The sequence below is a fragment of the Ovis canadensis genome, chromosome 1 (genome assembly GCF_042477335.2).
Source record: "Ovis canadensis isolate MfBH-ARS-UI-01 breed Bighorn chromosome 1, ARS-UI_OviCan_v2, whole genome shotgun sequence".
Taxonomy (NCBI): Eukaryota; Metazoa; Chordata; class Mammalia; order Artiodactyla; family Bovidae; genus Ovis; species Ovis canadensis.
Genome location: NC_091245.1, coordinates 8,108,831 through 8,128,930, shown reverse-complemented (window position 1 = coordinate 8,128,930; position 20,100 = coordinate 8,108,831). Strand labels below are relative to the sequence as shown.

The 20,100-nt window shown below is 39.1% G+C and overlaps 1 protein-coding gene across 13 annotated transcripts in view; it reads right to left on the bottom strand.

Moving 5' to 3' along the window:
- Positions 1-19,837, bottom strand: part of USP40 (ubiquitin specific peptidase 40) — an 83,291-nt gene extending 63,454 nt beyond the window's left edge. For 6 of the 13 annotated variants that reach the window (XR_011255989.1, XR_011255985.1, XR_011255983.1 and 3 more), the window contains exons 1-8: positions 19,698-19,837; positions 18,424-18,633; positions 15,239-15,306; positions 13,994-14,107; positions 11,210-11,374; positions 9,321-9,467; positions 6,897-7,040; positions 4,282-4,410 (exon numbers count right to left, since the gene is read on the bottom strand). Coding sequence is in view for 7 of the 13 variants with exons in the window: in XM_069584851.1 (XP_069440952.1) it covers positions 4,282-4,410; positions 6,897-7,040; positions 9,321-9,467; positions 11,210-11,374; positions 13,994-14,107; positions 15,239-15,306; positions 18,424-18,619 (963 nt within the window). In the remaining 6 variants the exon portion in view is untranslated. Of the gene's footprint in view, positions 1-4,281; positions 4,411-6,896; positions 7,041-9,320; positions 9,468-11,209; positions 11,375-13,993; positions 14,108-15,238; positions 15,307-18,423; positions 18,634-18,987; positions 19,007-19,697 lie in introns of those variants that run through there. The other 7 variants (XR_011255987.1, XR_011255984.1, XM_069584860.1 and 4 more) reach the window with 5 other exon arrangements.
- Between the last annotated feature and the right edge of the window lie 263 nt (positions 19,838-20,100).

Below are 20,100 nucleotides of genomic sequence, written 5' to 3'. Positions count from 1 at the left end.
AGGATGTGACACTGGTGCAGGGGCATGTGGCCTGGGCCGGGTCCTCCTGCTTTCTGCCAGTGTCCAACCTTGGTCTTGTGAGGACAGGCAGGTCCTACAAGCACCAGTCCCGGGGCTGACTCCTGAGAGTTACTGAAAAGCCTCCTTTGTCTCACATCCTCAAATGTTCAAAGTGGTATCAACCATCAATGAAACAAAAGCCCCCCGCTTTGGAAGGCATAAGTCAGGCTCCTCTTCATAGCAAGATCTAGGGTCACATTCTGAATAGTTAATGACCTCCATGCAAGAGGGAAGAGCTCATCTTCTAGCTGGGCTGAGAGAGACTAAAATGTTGGCTTTTACCCAAGGAACATTATGTGAGTCAGGTCATTTAAAGGTGTTCCTTGCAGATGGCACCTAGCAGGGAAACTTGCAAGGGAAGAAGAAATCACCAAACTGAAAGCAGAAAAAAACAATACCTGCCTGTGTTTACAGTATTTGGAGTCCTTTGTCTCTAGGCATAAAAGATCTCTCAGGATAATGGTAGTAAACAGACAAGCAGTGTCCAGCAGGTATACCTACTGAAGCTGGAATTCTTAAAGCATGCATCATTATTTGAACGCCATAAAGCTCTAGATGAAAAGCTAGTGATTCTTAAAGAGTGGAATAATAATAATAATAAAAGATAAATGTGATGTTTCACAGAAGTCATGAATATGGAAATATACAGGCAGAGACAGAAAGCAATCTTCTGATTGTTCTTTAAGTTTCAGGAAGACCCTGCTAAAGTACCAGAGCTTCAGACCAGAGAAGCAGTGCAGAGAGCCAAATCAAGTGAAAGCATGCCTGCCTGCCCTTTTGAGTCATATAATGGAACTGAGAGAAGAGCTTGATGCTGCTATCCTTTCCAAAGAAATGAACACAGAATTGTAGAGATATCCAAGGGAGAACAACTCAAAAGGAAGATATGGAAGAATCATTCCTTTTGAGCTACCTCACTGCACAGTGTGAAGCTGACCTCTGTGCATGATGTCAATGATAAACTTAAAAAATGAAACTGGAAATAAATACTTTATGCATCAAAAGACTGAGGATACATCCCGCCCACTAGAGAAGTGCCTAAAATCTGACACTGGCTGAGCAAGACTGAGGAGGGCCTGCGGCCAGCATGGAAGACAGCAGAGACACAGCCCTGAGGCAGAAGCAGAACTGCATGGAAGGCAGGAGCACTTTCTAAGGCTGAAGAGAGACAGGGCGACATTGGAAACAAAGGCTACCACAGAAGCATGCTGCTGCTGCTAAGTCGCTTCAGTCGTGTCCGACTCTGTGCGACCCCAGAGATGGCAGCCCACCAGGCTCCCCTGTCCCTGGGATTCTCCAGGCAAGAACACTGGAGTGGGTTGCCATTTCCTTCCCCAATGCGTGAAAGTGAAGTCGCTCAGTCATGTCCGACTCTTAGCGACCCCATGGACTGCAGCCTACCAGGCTCCTTTATCCATGGGATTTTCCAGGGAAGAGTACTGGAGTGGGGTGCCATTGCCTTCTCTGCCACAGAAGCATAAGTGGAAGGAAAAAACCAGGAACTACAGTAGACTAGGCAAAGAGAAAAAAAAAAGAACTACAAAATAACTATTTATAAAACCTGTTCACAAGCTTCTGTAAAGATCTAATAAAAGGTTCAACTTCATCTTTTAGAGAGAATGAAATAAAGTTAATGTAATTGTTTGAAAGTGGGGGGGTGATGGGGGAGAACAGCTGCTTAGAGAGTAAGATTCACTTTTCATGGGGCCTGGAAGACAGCAGTGTGAAGGAAGGTAACAGGTTAAGAATCAGCAACTAACGGTAGAACATGGAGGGCAGAACTAGACAGAGGAGGTAAGACGTGCGTCACTCTTATCTGACTGAAATGTGCCCAGTGAGCTAGTGTCTTGGCAAATAGGCACAAGCATTCGAGAGATGCGTGTATGGCTTCCTAGACCCCAAACTGGATAAACCAGTTCTAGAAATAAAAGAAATGGGAGGTTAAGGATAGTAAAGAGTGAAACAAAACTCTTTTTTCCAAAAGCAAGATGGTTGATAATAAAGTCAATGTACTAACAAGATAACTGTATTTCAATATACCAGCCACAAGCAGTCCAAAAACTACTCAGAATAGACACAGTACCATAGAACATCTCCCTGGTCAATATTTTCCCAATAGAACAGTCAGACTTTAAATATCCAAACTTTACAAAGCACAAGTATCTCTCAGTACACTCTACATACAACCGACAGAGCATCAGAAACACAGGGAGATGTTCTGAAAAGCAAAGTGAATGCCAGCAAAGGGAACACGGCATTTTTCAATACTGCCGGCACTCAGAGGGCTTCCCAGGTGGCTCAGCGGTAAACAATCCACCTGCCAATGCAGGAAATGCAGGAGACCCAGGTTCAATCGCTGGGTCAAGATCCCCTGGAAGAGGAAATTGCAGCCCATTCCAGGATTCTTGCCAGAAAAATTCCACAGACAGAGGAGCCTGGCTAGTCTATGGGGTTGCAAAGAGTCGGACACGACTAAGCACGCACACATCCATGCACAGCACTTGGAGAAGCTGTGTTACCTCAAGTAGAGCAATTATTCATTCATCACAGTATTAACTGTTTGACAACCAGGAAGGCATGTCTGAAGCATGCCACATCCTAACATGATGGGTTAGAACTTACATATTGGTGTTTTAGTTACATTTTAGGAAACTGGTTGAGAGTTTGGGGCTAGCATGTAATATATTACAATTTTTTCCAATGCAAATAACTGGAACTGGACTCCCGATGAGTGCTTTATTTTCTAGAGAAAATTATAAAACTTTTTTTAGATGACACTAAAGAGGCTCTAAAAACCAAAAAGATATATCTTATTTACACATGTCGATTCAAAACCCTACTACTTTTATGTGCATGTATGTGTGAGAATATTGACAAGGTGACTCTAGAAATGTTCAGAAAACCATAAAAACCAAAACCCTCCTGAAGAATAACAACACACAGAGAGACTTGCCCTACCAGATAACAAGACTTGCTAATATAGCTACAGAAATTAATAGTGCAGCACTTGCCTAGGAATAGGAAAACAAGAACAACAACAACAAAAACAGAGCCCCAAAATGGACTTAAATAAAAATAACAATTAATATAACAGAACTAGCATTGTAGATTGGGGGGGGAAAGAATGGAATATTAAATAAGTGGTACTGGGAAACTGGGTCCCCAGACAGAATAAACATCATGCCATTCACAGCAAAGCATTTCCGCAAGACTGAAGTCTCATTTGTAAAACACAAAGAAGACAATATAGAAGGATCATTTTTGTTTGGTGCCATGAAAGACAAAGAAAGCTGAGGAATGGTTATTGATTAGAGGAGACCGAAGGGCTTCCCTGGTGGCTCAGATGGTAAAGAACCTGCCCGCTAATGCAGGAGATGCAAGAGACACAGCGTTTGGGGCTTCCCTGGTGGCTCAGATGGTAAAGCGTCCGCCCACAATGTGGGAGACCCGGCTTCATTCCCTGGGTTGGGAAGATCCTCTGGAGAAGGAAATGGCAACTCACTCCAGTAAAAAAAAAAAAAAGAGAGAGAGACAGCATTCGATCCCTGTGTTGGGAAGATCCACTGGAGAAGGAAATGGCAACCCACTCCAGTATTCTTGCCTGGAAAATTCCATGGACAGAGGAGTCTGGCAGGTTACAGTCCATGGGGTTGCAAAGAGTCGGACATGACTGAGCATCTAATACTTTCACTTTTCAAGATATGTTAACTAAATATAATGTATGTTCCTGGACTTGACACTACAGTGGGAAGAAAATGCTATAAAGGATTTGGATGAAACAGGTTAAATCTGAATATAAAATACATATTAGATAATAAAGAGTATTGTATCAGTATTAAAGTTGATTTTGATCTACGCTTATGTAAGAGAATGTCCTGGTTCTCTGGAGATAAACACTGAGGAATTTAGGGGTAAAGAGGCCCATGAAACTTCAAGTGGTTCAGCATTAATAATGATGTTAACTCTGTGTGTGTGTGTGTGTGTGTTTGTATACAGAGGATGGGCCTGCAGAAATGTGGCAAAATGTTAACAACTAGAGAACCTAGGTGAAGAGCAAATAGGTGTTTAAAAAATTTAAACTTCTATCTGCATAAACTTTTAATGCCTTTAAGAGTTTTCCACAGAGTGAACATATAAGAAATGACCAAAAAATAGCCTCACCAAAATAATAAGGCTAGAAAACAGTTGCAAAGATACTCTTAAACTAATTTCTATACTTACTTGAAACTGCCAGTTTCCCAAATGATCGACATCTTTAATATACACGTGATAATGTCCTCCATAGCAACCACCTTTGTGTATAATAACTGAGAAGAGCTCATACATATATTCCAAGTCATCTAATTCACTCTACAAGAAAGAACATAAACATTGTTATAGTTTATATAAGACAAAGATATATATAATGAAAAGGGAAAGAAGAATTTCAATTATTAAAATCAGTAAGAAACATCACTGGTTATTATTATTATTATTTAGGGTAAATTAACATAAATTTGAATAGTCAGTTTTAAATTTTGAAATTTGTAATTCTTAGACTGAAAATACCAGTCATACTACACCAACCAAATTCTGCCTGAGTTAAACATAAAAACATATATTCAATCAAGATGCTATTTTTATGTACTTTGGCTAAAATCATGGAAGTCCACATTATAACACAAGACATATTACCCTATCAGTGAGTGAGAGAGCATTTTAGCAAGAGAAAATCGTCTCGTATTAAACCTATTACACTGGTTTATAAAGGAGTTCTTTAGCAGCTGAATATATTTTAACAAGACTGTTACGTGCCTCAAAGTCAGAGCTATATCTACTATGCATTACCCCTCCAGACACTTCAGTCCTCTGCATAAAACAGGAATCTGGCAATTATGAATACTAGCTGGTTTTGTTTAGAGGCAGTTTAGTGGAATGAAAAGTTCTTTTTTCAGTTATCAAATCTGTGATCAATCTTTTCTACAAGCAATGTGTTCTATAACTGTATAATTATGAACACCTGTGTGTGCATGCTCAGTTGTGTCTGACTGTGTGACCACATGGACTGTAGCCCACCAGGCTTGTCTGTCCATGGAATTTTCCAGGCAAGAATACTGGAGTGGGTTGCCGTTTCCTACTTCAGGTATGAACACCTACATGGGCATTAAAAAACAAAACCTACTTTAGGTTAAAAGATACTTGGCATATGTGATGCTACTTGGGAAGTGTCAATTATTTAAGGAACTTATTTTCTTAAATTATACTTTTTAAGTGAGCAGCATTTTTTAAATGTCATTTTTCAAATGTCTGGTTCAGGCAAAAACCAAGAGAGATGTAAACAGAGATGATTAATGATTTTCATTAATACAGAAAACAAAAAGCAAAATTATTGTGAATTTCTTAGATGCTCAATGTCTTGCTTTTTTCAGTTTTGTTATTTCAACATGTTAAAATCATGTAACAAACTACTTTTTACAAAAGGACAAAAATCTTTCTATATGAGATAATGGAAGTTAACTAAACGTACTGAGGTAATCGTTTCATATTATATGTAAACCAAGCCATCAGTCTGTACACCTTAAACTTATACAAGTGATGTGGGTCAATTATTTCTCAATAAAACTGAGACAGGGAGAAATAACTCAATTATTTAAAAATGAACTTTTTTTTTCAGGCAGCAAATAGGAGCAGGGAAAAGTGCCCTGGAAAACCTGTTTATTCTGTGTATGCTGGTAACAGGCTCAGAGCCAAGACATTAGAACCTTTCAATGGAAATTAGTATAATTATAAAATCCAAAAGCTCAGTAACTAGGCTGAGGAAGGTCCACCCGAATTTAAAACCATTTAGAAAAAGATTACTTTGATACACAGAAATTCTATAGCTGGCTAATTAATGTTCTGGTCTCAAACATATAAAGAATGGTTTTTAACAAGAAATGCATCAGTCTCATCACTCTGATCTTGGCATGTATAGCAATGGCACAGAAAACATTTTTAAACAGCTTATAAAGAAGGCTGATTATGTAATTAATTTGTTTTTAAACTTTTTTTTTCCCCATGTCTCAAGGATTACAAATTCTACACTAGTGACATTCCAATTTCTCATTCGCTTTCTAAATGTGTAATTCATTTTTGCATCTAAAGTAAACTAGATCCAAATAGAAACATCCTACTGAATGTTAATTTTTCCTATTGCAGGGTCTTTTCTAATTCTATTCTTAAACTTTCATTTCAAAGATTTTCCAAGGAGAGTTAAGGGGAAAAAAAAACCTAGAAATAAATCCATACCTGGAAATTAAAAAGGACTGTAATAAACTAGTGGTTCTCAACCAGGAGCAATTTTACCCACCTTTCCTCTCCTCAGGAGACACAGACATTTGGCAGTCTGAAGACGTTTTTGTCACTTCTGGGCACAGAAGCGGGAGATGCTACTGTCATCTACTAGGCAGAGGCCAGGGATGTTGCTTAACATCCTAAAATACATGGCACATCCCACCACAACGGAGAATTACGCAACTCTAAACGTTAATGGGGGCTGCCCAGGTGGTGCAGTGGTAAAGACTCCAGCTGCCAATGCAGGAGACGTAAGAGACGCTGGCTGGATCCCTGGATGAGGACCCCTGGAGGGCATGGCAACCCACTCCAGTGTTCTTGCCTGGCAAACTCCACAGACAGAGGAGCCTGACAGGCTACAGTCTTTGGAACCACAAAGAGTTGGACACGACTGAGCAACTGAGCACACAAATTTTAACAGTGCCAAGGCTGAGGGACTGCACGAAGCAAACTGCAAATCAGATCAACATAAGATTCCCCTTTAGAGGGGAAAAGAAAGAATTTCAAAACAGAATAGTTCAAACCTGTTCACAAAAAGGCTTGAGATTGATCCGGAGAGGGAATGTGTAACAGCTTGTTTCCTTGTATCGTTCACACTTCACAAAATCAAAATTAAATCTTAATAATGAAATTGTAAGGAAGGGAGGCAGCTTACGTAATTTGGCCGACTGTCAAAAGAAAAAAATGTAAATTTTAAAAGCTGAATTATATAAAAGAATAACACTTCATAAGGTGTAAAAAGGCAACCTATGACACAGTTTTAAGATAAATATGTCCTTAAGTCACATAAACTAATCATTGTGGATTCAATACAACTCTTGACATAAACTCATCTATTTTATGGTGCTAAAAGTTGACATCGCTCACTTATGCTTACACCTAAAAATTTACAGCGCACTTGTATGTTTTAATGTTGCTATCCTAAATAAAATTAAATCTACCTGATGAGAGTGCTTCCTCCCAAAGAGCACTTCTTTCCTGCCCAAGCCCTGACCTTTCACCTTCCCCCTTGGTCACTATCTCGACTTTACACAGCTCTTATTTACTGAACAGCTGGAGCTCTTTCACCTTCGACCTAGGGACTGTTTCAGTGGATCTGAATCCTTTAAATTACATGAAAATATTATGTGTATTTGTGTGTATTTTTCTGGGGAGAAGATCCACAGCTTTCATGAGACTTTCAAAAGGACTCTAACTTCCCAAATACTGAGATTCATTGACTGGGGTTTTCTAGTTACTGTCCTTAAAGGCAGATAGTAAAATATTTTAAATTTTAATGCCTTGCTTTAAAACAAAACACTATATTGAGCTTCTTTTTATTTTAAAGGCATGAGCTTTTCCCAAATCCTTTATTAATGGCAATGTGAGGGGGGCCAAAAAAAAATCCTTCCCCATATATAAAATTAACCATAAATATCTAATATCCCTCAGACAGCAATTCTACAAATCTAGTGGGTGAAAAAGAAATTAAATGAAAAAGCAGCAATCTAACAAGATGGCAGATTTTCACACTAGCTCAAAAAAAAAAATGCATCTAAAAAAAGTGAGTAACTCAACTATAACGTGGCGAGAAAAGAAAGACTGCCCAGAACAAGAAAATATGCATTAATTTAGGTAACACAACCAAGCCTAACCTTAGAATACAATAAATCCAATGCAACTAGAAGGCAACTTTAAAAATATCAAGATCAAAAAGTTTTCACTGAAAATGAATTAAACCAATGACATAAAAGGTGCATGCAAGAATTATTTTTGTTTGGCAAAAGGTTCTTATTTTACCAATGTGCAAATTAAGTTCAACCAAAACTAAGCATATATTTGTCTTTCCATGATGCTCCATCCTCTTAATTTTATATTTATTTTATTAGGTTGTAGTTGTAACACCAACGAGGAAATACAAAATAAGTAAGCAAAAAACAAGCCTTTCTCTTTGGGTTTATAAAACGGCAAAGGCTAGATGGAAATAAATATTAAACAATATAAAATTGTTTTCAAATCCTGGTTTCAGATCCCCCTGTGAAAGCTACAGGCATGGAGTTTATTGTTTTTATCACATTTTCACCTACAATCTCCAGGATCCAAATCAATACCGTGTGCTGTCTAAATCAACCCTCATTTTCTTTGTTGGAAAATTCAATATTGTCAGCTCTAGGAATAGTGCTATCACTCTGTCTTAACAGAATGACTGCAAAGATAAATCTTTTGTGGTAGTTCTTTAAGTCAGGGCTCAATAACCACTGGTTCAACTGAGTTCAAGGTTACCGAGTTAATGAACAGCCTGTCATACCATCCACAAGCTGTTAAAGAGTTCCTACTACAGATAATAATAGCAGCTGAGTTGATGCCACGTTGCAAAATAAATCAGTTGCTTAAATCTTGTTTTCTTTTTCTTCTATATTTTGCTTTGTTGTATGAAGAAAAACCCTGAGTACTCTGTCAAGTCCTGTCAAGTTAGGCACTTTCAATGGGGGGAGAAGGAAAGGCCACATTAGATTTGTTAGCATCAAGGAAGATACCTATCAACATATATATCAATACTGTACAATAACTGCATATGCAAAAAATAAAGCTCTCTGTTTTCATAGTGGCAGACCAAAAAACTGAAAGCTCAACAAGCTTCCTAGTTGGCAGATATAAAAATACATTGCCTTCTTCATAACAGTAACTTCCAAAGGGAAAAAAAAAGGTTTATTTATGAAACACTGAGCTACAAATAAATTTTTCCTGGGAGAGAAAGAAGTTGAGTGAACTGTGAGGTTGAAAGCTTAAAAGACACTATAAAAAAATTAAAATACAAATACATATACAGTGTAAGGAAATGTCTTTTCAATCCTTATTACTGATTAAAAGCTTCATGTGCGTCTCATACACGGTGACTTCACTCGAGAGACGTCCCTGCTCCAAGCACTGCACGCACACCCGCAGAAGAGGCAGGGGTCTATGTTTACCTTTGCGGCTTTAACCAGCCTGCCACAGTTTCCACAGTGGTATAAGTTGTCACAGTCAAAAACTTCCTCCTCTACATACATGTTCCAGAGTGCGTCTTCCAAACCTGATACATTTTTGACTGCTACTGTTAGATCTAGGAAATCTTCCTGAAATATACATGAACATGACTTTGAAAATACAATTCCACAGATGTTCACAAACAGATCACCAACTCAAACATACACTGGGAAAAATCACACATACATTCTTTTTTAAAACACATATATCTTTTCTATATATGAAGGCATAGGTCTCCCAACTAGATACTGTGAGATTCATAACAATAAATTATTCTTTCTCAAGCAAATTATAACTCAGCTTAAAATATATCAGGAGCCAATTTACGAGTTCACTGCAGATACAATAACGCCTATTTCTATCAGGAAATGAACCACTGAGCGCACGAATCAAGAAGAGTATCTGTGCAGCTCATTAGCGCTACGTTAGTCTCCAGGTAGGCTCAGCAAGGCCGTGGTCAGACTCTCTGTTGTAGACCCTGCTTCCCCATCTTCTGCTAGGGCTAGTTTAAGAAAGAAAATTATTTGGGGCCAGGACATAAAGGTATTTTCATGAAAATTAAGAGGAGGATATTTTCGAAAATGTGAGTCTACTAATTCTACTAAAATTACCTTTGAATTACAACATATTTCCAATATTAAACAGACACAATTTGACAAGTTGAAAGCACATTTATAATTTTGCATGTGTATTTGTGCAACAGCATTACCTTGAGGGATTATGGGGATCGTAAAATAGCATTAGTTAATTAGTTCATGGTGGAATTCTAAAGCAGTAAGACTAACATTCATACATGGTTTACAAGATAGATACGTGAAAAGTTAATGCCTAATCTATAATGTGCCTTCACGTACATTATGTCTTAAAATTACTTTGTGAATCATTACATTATAGTGGTCAATCATATAGTAACCCACATACACGTAACATCTTAATATTTCCAAACCAGGCTGCCTAAATCTTCTATTATGATACACAATAAGGGCTCAACAGTCTTTTTTATGCCCAATACTTTCATTTAAAAATATAAAAATATATATATATATATACTTCAAAAAGGCAATTAGTGCAACACTTAGAAAATGGCATTTAATTTTTTACTTAATAGCTTTCTATAATTAACTTAATAACTTATTAAGTTACTTAATAACTTTCTATAATTCTTGCCGTAAGAAAAGAAGGTTTTTATTAAAGGACAATGGTTCAGTGATGAAATCATTTGTTATATAAGATTTGTAGTGCAAGCAGTGATTATTAAATTTACACAAGCAAATTTCTAACTACATAAAATGGATAATCTGTTATGACAAATAACTGAAGGTTACACCAGTTTAAACAGGATTATGATAGCTTTATATATATAATATTTAAACATAAGCACACACATACAAACGAGCTTTCTGAGAGACATCAATAAACTAAATCCAATATTTACTTACAGATTTATTTGTTAACTTAAACATTCCTTAGTGTTTTCTGTTATTACCTAAGTGATTTCTTTAAGATATTCCAACCACCGACCCATGACGATATTGGCTTTTCTCATGATACCACAGGCCCCTACTGTAAATATTCCCCAAATCTACTATCTAAATATTAGAGGAATAAATAGAAGATTTAAGCTATATCTTAAGGTATCTACTTCTTTCAGTTTACATGGAGAAATCTGGATTATAAACTTATAATCTGGGAGCATCTAGAGTACAAGAAAAAAGTGATAGTTATTTATAGTAATAAGCACATTAATCCTCATATGGTACAGATCACAGATTTAATTACATAATTATAATTTATGATTTAACTTATTACTAAAATACTCTTGCATATTCACCTGCTTTTCACTGACATTCTTACATTCTTTACAAACAATCTGGTTAACAATGGTTCCGTGATATAGACGGTTGATGAGGTCATGGCCGGAGGTTCCAACTAAAGAAGTTTCCAAAGCACTAAAGAGAATTCGATTCAGTTCCTGCACATCATGTTGCCTCATTTCCTATAAAACAGGTAACTTTTAAATGTAATTTTGTGCTTCAGAATTTTAAAAACAGATTTTTTTTAAGTGATATTAGTTGAAAAACACAAGACTCATTTAGAAATCCAAAGGCAAGCCTCCATCAAATGTAAGGATGACTAAGCTAAATGAGCTGAGAGCAGGCTAAGAGATCACCACCTATTCTCACTTTTACTACAAAATGAAAAAACAAACAGATGGTGTTTAGCATGTACATGTAACTCAAGTCACCTGAGAACAGGAAAGTGCATTTGTTTGGCAGGAAACCATGTACATGGCTGCGCCAGAGGAGAGGAGAGGAGAGGAAGGAACAGAACAGGCAAAGAGCAGTCAGGCAGTGTGTGCACAAAGAAACCACAGATCAGAGGGACAGGCAAACACTCTGAATCGTCAGCATTTGAGAAGAACTAGAGCCTACTGCTTTGACATGTGGACCAACAAAGCAAGACTAACACACTGCCTGGAGAAAAAGTCTGATGGAATCTGCCTTAACCTGCAGATTAATTTGAAAGCCACCGAGAAATCACTGTATGAAACTGTGTGTGAAGAGGACGAGAACCATTTATAAATCCAAAGTCAAGGGGCACACCAACATACAGGAGTGGAGAACACAAGGAAGAACCAGCACAGGAGCCCGAGGAAGAGCCAGGGACGTCAGCAAGGATGGTGAGCGCCGCTACTGAGGGCTGCAGGGAGTGGAGCAGTGTCTCCTGGACTGGGCATGTGGACGCCGTGAGTGACTGTGACTGGAAGGGTAGAAAGGAGGGAGAGGAGCAAATGCAGGGTGCAGGGGAGTGGGGTGAGAAGATGATTTTGAAGGTACATTTCAAGGGAAGAGAAGCTGATAAAGGGATGAAAGCTGGAAAAAGATGTGGGACCTATGATCTTTTTCTTGGTTTCTGACACACAAGGCACTAGGTGATACAAATTTCTCCAGTATCACTGGCTCTGATGGGACAGAAAGTTTGCGGAAGTTTTCAAGCTGTTTCTGAACAATCCTAAGTTTGGAAAAGGCGCCTCTGAGACCTCTCTACCATTGCAGGTCAGTCTGAGAGGGTTTCCTACAAGATTTTATTTAGAAATTAATCAATCAGGTTTTCACATCTTTAAGAAGGATGAAGCCAACAAGAGGAAGCTCTTTATCTAAACAAAGAGAAATCCATCAACTGATGACTAGGTTAAAAGAAGCCAAAACACTGAGGCATATCCATCTGAGGGAATATCATCTGGTAATAAAAAGGAATGAAGTGCTGAAACATACTACAGCATGAATAAATTTTGAAAACTTTACGTGAAAGATGTTAGCTACAAAAGTTCACATATTATATGAAACTATTTCTGTGAAGTGTCCAGAAGAGGCAAATCCAGAGAGACAGAGGGGAAAACGGTGGCCAGGGACTCAGGGAAAGGGCACACAGGGTTGGGGAGGAACTGCTAATGGGTTCGTGGTTTTTTTTGGTGGTAGCGAAAAGATGTCCTAAAGTTGACTGTAGTGACTGTTGTACAACCCTTGTGATGCTTGTACAACTCTGAATATACTAAAAAACCACTGAACTTGTACCCTTTCAAAGAGTGAATCTTAGGGCATGTGAATTATATCTCAGTAATTTAAGACAAGACAATACCTTTAAAACAAGGAAAGAAAGAGGAATTCACCCTAAGCACCTGCCCTACACCAGAAACGTAACATACACTCTTCAGGGAATGTATTATACCCTATCTTACTTCCAAGCTCAAACCTGACTTCTTCAACCACATAGCATCGTCCAGTTAATTAGTGTTATTGGTTAGAAGACAAGAGTTCACAGTTTATTTCTGAAGGCAACATAACCTTATTCTGATCCTTGCCTCTTTAAATTCTGTGGTGGTCTCCCATACCTTCGTCTCTACAGAAATACATCTACTCCATAAAAAACTGCAGAGCTGATTTTGATTTTGCCCAGCTAACAGCTCATCAGTATTGACAATGCGCACCTTCACTTAGTGCTAACACAGGTTTAGTGTTTGCATGCAGTGAAACACCCTTAGGAGTGCAAGCAAGATAAAATGAAACACAACAAAACAGGAGGAAGTCCACACACACAGGAGGACACAGGAGGAAAATGAAGCGAGTCAAGAGAAAGGCAGGACAGGGAAAACGAAAAGACCTGCCAAGAATGACGTCACTGTTTCGCTTGAAGAAAATGTTCAAAATTAGAATATCCAGATTTAAACACATAAAGGCAGATATATTAACTGCCAGTCAGCTTTTTAAGTTGATAAGTGGTTTTCTATAAAAATGCCAATTTTCCATTAACATAACAGGTATTATATCTCAACTACACTGTACAAAGGGTAGAAATGATAAAAACCAGCTCTTACAAACATTTTCCCCTGTATCCGCAACCCCTTTCCCCAACCCCAAATGACATCCATTCATAAAATCCTGAGTAACAGCAAATGTCTAAAATGTATTTCTGGCTTATAATTGTGTAGTTTAGAAGTAAATATTTAAACAATATCCTGAGACCATAAGATAAAATTAAAGGAAGGTAGATAACATTAAGCCAGTGTTTACTCTTTCTTGCTGGTAATATTTCCCTGGAAAGCTGACCTTCGTACCTCATCACTGGTCCACCCAAAGCTGTCAGTGAGGTCGGCTGTGGATGCAGCTTCCTGGTCTAAGAGGAGAAGCTGTGCAAACAACCGCTGTAACTGCAAAGGTATGATTCGGACCTGAATGAGAAACAAACGTGCTCCTAGATGAAATCTGTTAAATGTTGGCTGGGCATTTTAAAAAGAGCTGTGTACTACTGTTCTCCTATCTTCTAGTCGATTTAGTTCACTCAGGACAAAATTTACGAATACTGTGAAGGATGAACACATTTATTTTTCTTTGAAAATTCTAATTCAATACAATTCTTAGCTACCTGGAACTCTCTACCTTGGCATAGTACAGATTAATATTGAAACCCAAACCAGCCCTAATAAACCACCCAATTAATCACAGACTGACAGGAACTTAAGTCTCCAACAATTTCATCCTTTTTCCGAAACTGCTCAGATACAGACATACTCCCTATGGAGAACTTTCCAGCTGCAAAAATCTCACAGGGCCGGCTGCACCCTGCCTTTGCTTTCTTCCTGCCAGCACCACACCCGTTCTGCCCCTGTGGTGTGGGCTGGGGGCACTGAGAATGCGGCTCAGAGCCTGCTCTGGAGACTGGACTTAAATATCTAGAGTGAGCATATGCCAGAAACTTTGCAGCAATTTTGCACTGTCATAACATTTCTTTATAACAAAAGTCTGATCTGCAACTGATTGAGAAAAAAACAAAACAAAACAAAACACCAGGCTCTTTACCATACACGGAGTTTGAGAGACACTGGGCTGATCATGAAACTCTTACTAAGATAAGTAGAGACTAGTCTGCGGGTGATAAATTTCTGAATGATATTTAAGCAAGGGAGAAACATGATTAGATATGCACTTATAGTAAGCCAATTCCTCAGTTTATCTCCAGAATACCAGACTGAGACAATACTGGTCTCTATTTTTGTTCTTGCTACATTTAAGTGCATTAAGTGGGTTTTTTTGTAGGTTCGTGTGGATGATTTGCAAATATCTCCTTAGTGGAGAGTGAGGCTGTCTATAAAAAAACAGCAGCAGCATTACAACTGGAAAAGCAATTCTCTGAAAGGGAAATTCCCTTACCAGAAAGGTACAGGGCAAAGTGCTTTCTAAAGTAAGGGTCATAATTTGGTAATTGATAAAATTACTGATTTCTATGAATAAGGAACTTAATTCTTTCCTTAAACCATCTCCTTAATATTTCAAAAATCCCCTGTAAATCATGGATTTAATACCTTTGCATCAGGTTTATCCTTGTCCTCTAACGAACCAAGCTCTTCCGGGCCAAGAGAGAATAAAGCTTCTAAACAAAAAAGTAGAATCAAGAGATGTAAATGACATCATTTCATTTTTGAAAACTGTTTTAGAAAGCCAAGGCAACCAGTAAGTAAAAATCAGCTAAAGATTCAGAAATAAGATTATGACAATATTTATATCCCTAGACCACACATTTTGCTTTCTGGTAGCTTTATTTTTGGGCTTCCCTGGTGGCTCAGTGGTAAAGAATCTGCCTGCCAATGCAGGAAATACAGGTTCGATCCCTGGGTCAGGAAGATTCCCTGGAGAAGGAAACAGCAACCCACTACAGTATTCTTGCCTAGGAAATCCCATGGACAGAGAAGCCTGTGGGCTACAGTCTATGGGGCTGTGAAGGAGTTGGACAGGACTTAGTGACTAAACAACAGCAACAACATTACTTTTAACCATGGACTATAAAGTGGAAGCTAAGGTTTCAATATGAAACAGCTGTAAAAGGAAAATCATACAATTAAAAACCCTGCAATACCATCAATCTTTGGTGGCTTTCGACTGCCTATGGCAATGGGTTCCAAAGGCCACATGAATAGAATTAGGAAATATGTAATAGGGTTACAACATTTACAAGCCAAAAGTAAGACTGCCAACCACTCTTTTATAAGGAGCACCTTTAACTCTGAGATCATGCCTTTCTCTTTTTTGGTAAGAAAATATCTTTTTTGCATCAGGGGTAATAGTAGATGGCAGTGAGCTTACCTGGAAAAGAAAAGTTGGTAACCCACTGCTGGTCTCCAGCATTTTCTTTTAATTCAGTGTCTAGGAATGCCACCCAATGGGGCACATTTGAATCCTTTGGGGAGTCTGTATTCAGACAGGAACTCTTACTGGGAGACTCTGATATACTTGAGGGAGAAGGGATGAAACAGACATTGTCTTGCACTGAAAACCACTACTGCCTTAGTGATTACTGTTACATTCTTCCTGAGTTGCCAGCAGGAATTGGAAAAAACAAAAACTACATGAAGGTTGTATACACAAAGGTTAAATCATAAAAACCATAGAGAGACTTTTACAATCATCTCCTACTATTCCCAGCTACACTGACCTGGGAGTACAGGGGAACCAAAGCTAGTTCTGCTCCTTTAAAAAGGATTCCAAAAAGTTTCCCTTCATTCTGTCAGTCCTCACCCCTTTCCAAATTACACTCCCCGTCAATGAGCATGAGGATTCATGCTAAGCCTTACAAGTGCACAAGTCACACTAACGTGTCAACCCATGTGCTTGGCCAGCCACCTGCTTTGCTAGAGGGCCTGGGGTTTTCAGTCCTATCCTTGCTTAGCGGTACTCTCAGCGAGCTGCCTGCCTTCCAAAACAACCACCTTTCTCAGTCTTTTTGGATTATTTATGAAGATATTTTTAATATTTTTATTGAGTATAGTTGATTTATATACAACTATATAACAGAAGAATGTTGCTAGTTTCTGCAGTATAGTAATCAATTATATAATCTCTTTTAAAGGACAATTTTCTACTTCAAGTTGCTCTTTTAATTTCAATTATACTAAAACTTAGGAAAGATTTAACCTAAGAATCTGCTTATTCATCTTGCAAACTGTTAATGGTGGAATTACTGAATGCATTGCGGGGGATATTCTGATGGAGTAGATGGAGTCCAAGATGAGAAGCAACCCTCTTAAACCCCAAATTCAATAAGAAGCAACACTCTTAAATCCCAAGTTCAATTCAAACCATTAGAAGGGCCTAGGAAGGGGTTGATGATAATTATACACTAAATCTCTGAAGGCAGGAAGTCTTTGTAAGCTTAGAAAACAACAAAAAACATCACAAAACTTTGCTACATTTGGTAGTAGTGGGAAGGGGGTGAGATAGTGAATAAAAGCTAGGATGCCTATCCTCAGAATATGGAGACATGTGAGGAGCTGAGCTACAGTCATGGAGCTTTGTAGCTGGGGACCCTCCAAGGCCACGTGAAGGTAGAAGAATATTAAGACTGACATCCCTGCAGAGGAAGCTAGTTGGCAAAGAAGGGATCTGGGGACAAACGTGGAGAAAAATAGGGGCAAGGAATCAAGGGTCCAAGGAGGTAAGGAAGCTTCCTGCAGGTGGTTTCTAGGAGATTCCCCCTAGATTCTTAAAGTAAATCTGTTAATTGAACTGTTTTGACTGGGTTTCTATTCCTTGCACTTGGTCCGTTATCTAACACCCTCTATCTCTGGAATTCAGAATTTTCAGATTTTAGAAAGTTATTATGAAAAAAGGGTTATATATGTTAACATTACATCCCCAGGAGAGTGTGGGACTAATAGTATCTATTAACCAATATTAAAACCTTAATATTCCTGTAACAAATGTATGACTCATGTGAGATAATTAAGACTAGAAACAGTTTCACATCAGGTCAAGGTCTGAGGCCAAACAGGTTCAGATTATCAGATCACGTTAGAATTTTCTGGATTTCAGAATTGCAGATAAATGACTGTAGTTTGTATGAATTAATATGACAACACCTCCCCACTCCAAAGAGAAGCATATAACTGCATTGAGTAACTCTGGTTTAAGTGTTTATTTCTTTGAGAAGATTAAAAAAAATACAAATACTGAAACAATAATGAAGACTGGCCCTCATGACAAAATTGTCTTTACATTGTATTTTAAATTATGCTATTTAGTCTCTAAGTGGGGTCCAACCCTCTTGCCACCCTATGGGCTGTAGCCCTTCAGGCTCCTCTGTCCATGGGACTTCTCAGGCAAAAATACTGGAATGAGTTGCCACTTCCTTCTCTAGGGGATCTTCCCCAGCTAGGGATCAAACCTGCATCTCCTGCACTGGGAGGCAGATTCTCTACGACTGAGCCACCAGGGAAGCCCCATATTCTAAATTACAGGAAGGAGTTACACAAGAAATACACTACTTAATTTTTAGTTTGTTACTGAACATAACTGTGATCATACAGAAAATATTAATAATCTAAGCTTCACATTTCTCTGCAGAGAATTACCAATTTATGTCCCTCTTAGAACAATGAACACATACTGTGGAATACACATTTAAAATAATTCATCTACTTGTGATTCTGCATGATTAATTACATGTAGAGATGAGGGTACATATTACTAGCCAAATGCACGTAACATATCATACCTCTGAATTCAGGTGTGAAATGAAGAGTCTGAAGAAGGGAATTGAGGTAACAGGTTCCACCCTGATTTCTGATTCCACTTAAATTGGTGAATTCTCTAGGAGCAGGTGGCTCCAAAGCTTTGGTCTTTAATCTCTTCCCTTTTCCATTATTATTTGACACACTGGAATAATCTTCTTCAAATAGGTCCCCAAACATTGTTAAACACTACCCTTAAAAAAATATGACATGTTATAGAAATGTCTTTATTTTTAAAACAAAATTTCCCCACATCTCCCCCTTGGGAGATTTTAAGTTGCTCCTTAAGAAGTCTGGGCTTTGGAGGCAGCAAAGACCTGATTTTTTTCATCCCTGTTCCACACTACCTGTGTGACCTTGGGCGAGTTTCTTAACCTGCGTTCCATGTAAAAATGGGATAACAACTGTCATGCGGGGTCATTTTTTAAAAAAATCAAATAATGAAAGGCATTTAGTCTATAGGGTTTAGCCCACATTAAATGACAGTTGTTTGTTTTTTTTTAAGGCATAGTGATATCACTAGTGAAAAAAGAAAAAAAAAAACCCACCAATACACCTAATCCGCTGAGGTGGCAAAGTCAATCCTAGATTCTGAGCGTTGACAAGAGCCTGGGGACAGTGAATCACTTCCCCAAATCTCTGCTTCTCACACTCCTTGTACCACAGATAACAAAGATAAACGGAACAAATTAATCCCTACAGGAATTTAATACCGGCCCCAAAGTTGGAGAGCCCGGAGTTTCACTCGGGGGAAAAAAAAATGCCATTTAAGTCATCGGGCCTCAAAGGCTCACAATATTTATCCAGTGATCTGGATATTAGCTCCTGGGACGTCAAGCATCCGCTCAAGGTCTCACATCGAGTGTGAAGGGTTCCTTGGGAGATGAGAATCGCAAAGGGCCTAGCCCAAAGTGACAGGAAACGCTTAAGTAAAATTATTTTTCTTTTCAATCCGTTCCTCACACACACAAAAATGGAACGTGAAAGTGTGGCCTCGTGCGCGTGGTTTGGATTCCGGTCTCCCTCACGCCACGGCCGAGGCCAGGCCCTCAAGTCCTTCCAAGCCACCACGGAGCCTACGGGCGCGAAACGGAAGAGGTCCCCGCGGCGCGGAACCGCGGACTCCCCACGCCAGGATACAGCATCTCGGGGCCGGCCCGAGCAGCCTCTCGCCTAGCCCGCCTCAGGCCGTGCCGCCCACACAGTCCCTATGCCCGCCTCGTCCCTCCCGAGAACCGCGGCCGCAGACCCCACTTACAGCCTAAAGCCCAGACCCCCGCCCCGGACAAAACTCGAAGCGAAACAACACGCGGCAACGCAGCACCACCATGACGGCGTATGCAATTCTCCCGCCGCTCCGTGCGTGAGCAATTTGTGGAACTCGGGGACTACTTCTCCCAGGATGCCCTGCGGGACCGCTGGCCCCCCGCGCAGGGTCTCATGGGAAATGTAGTTCTTTTGCTCCGAGATTTCGGTCGTCTGGTATGATGGACGGTGTTCGCTTCTAGTCTACTGGCATATTCGCGGGTTCGCTGGATCAGGCGGCCACTCATTCATTTACTCTTTAAAAGTGTATATTTATTGCTGCTCGCAACTCATATTAGTTAGAGAATACAAAGATCGCTTGTCTTTTGGCTTGACTGATGCCAGGTTACTTCAAC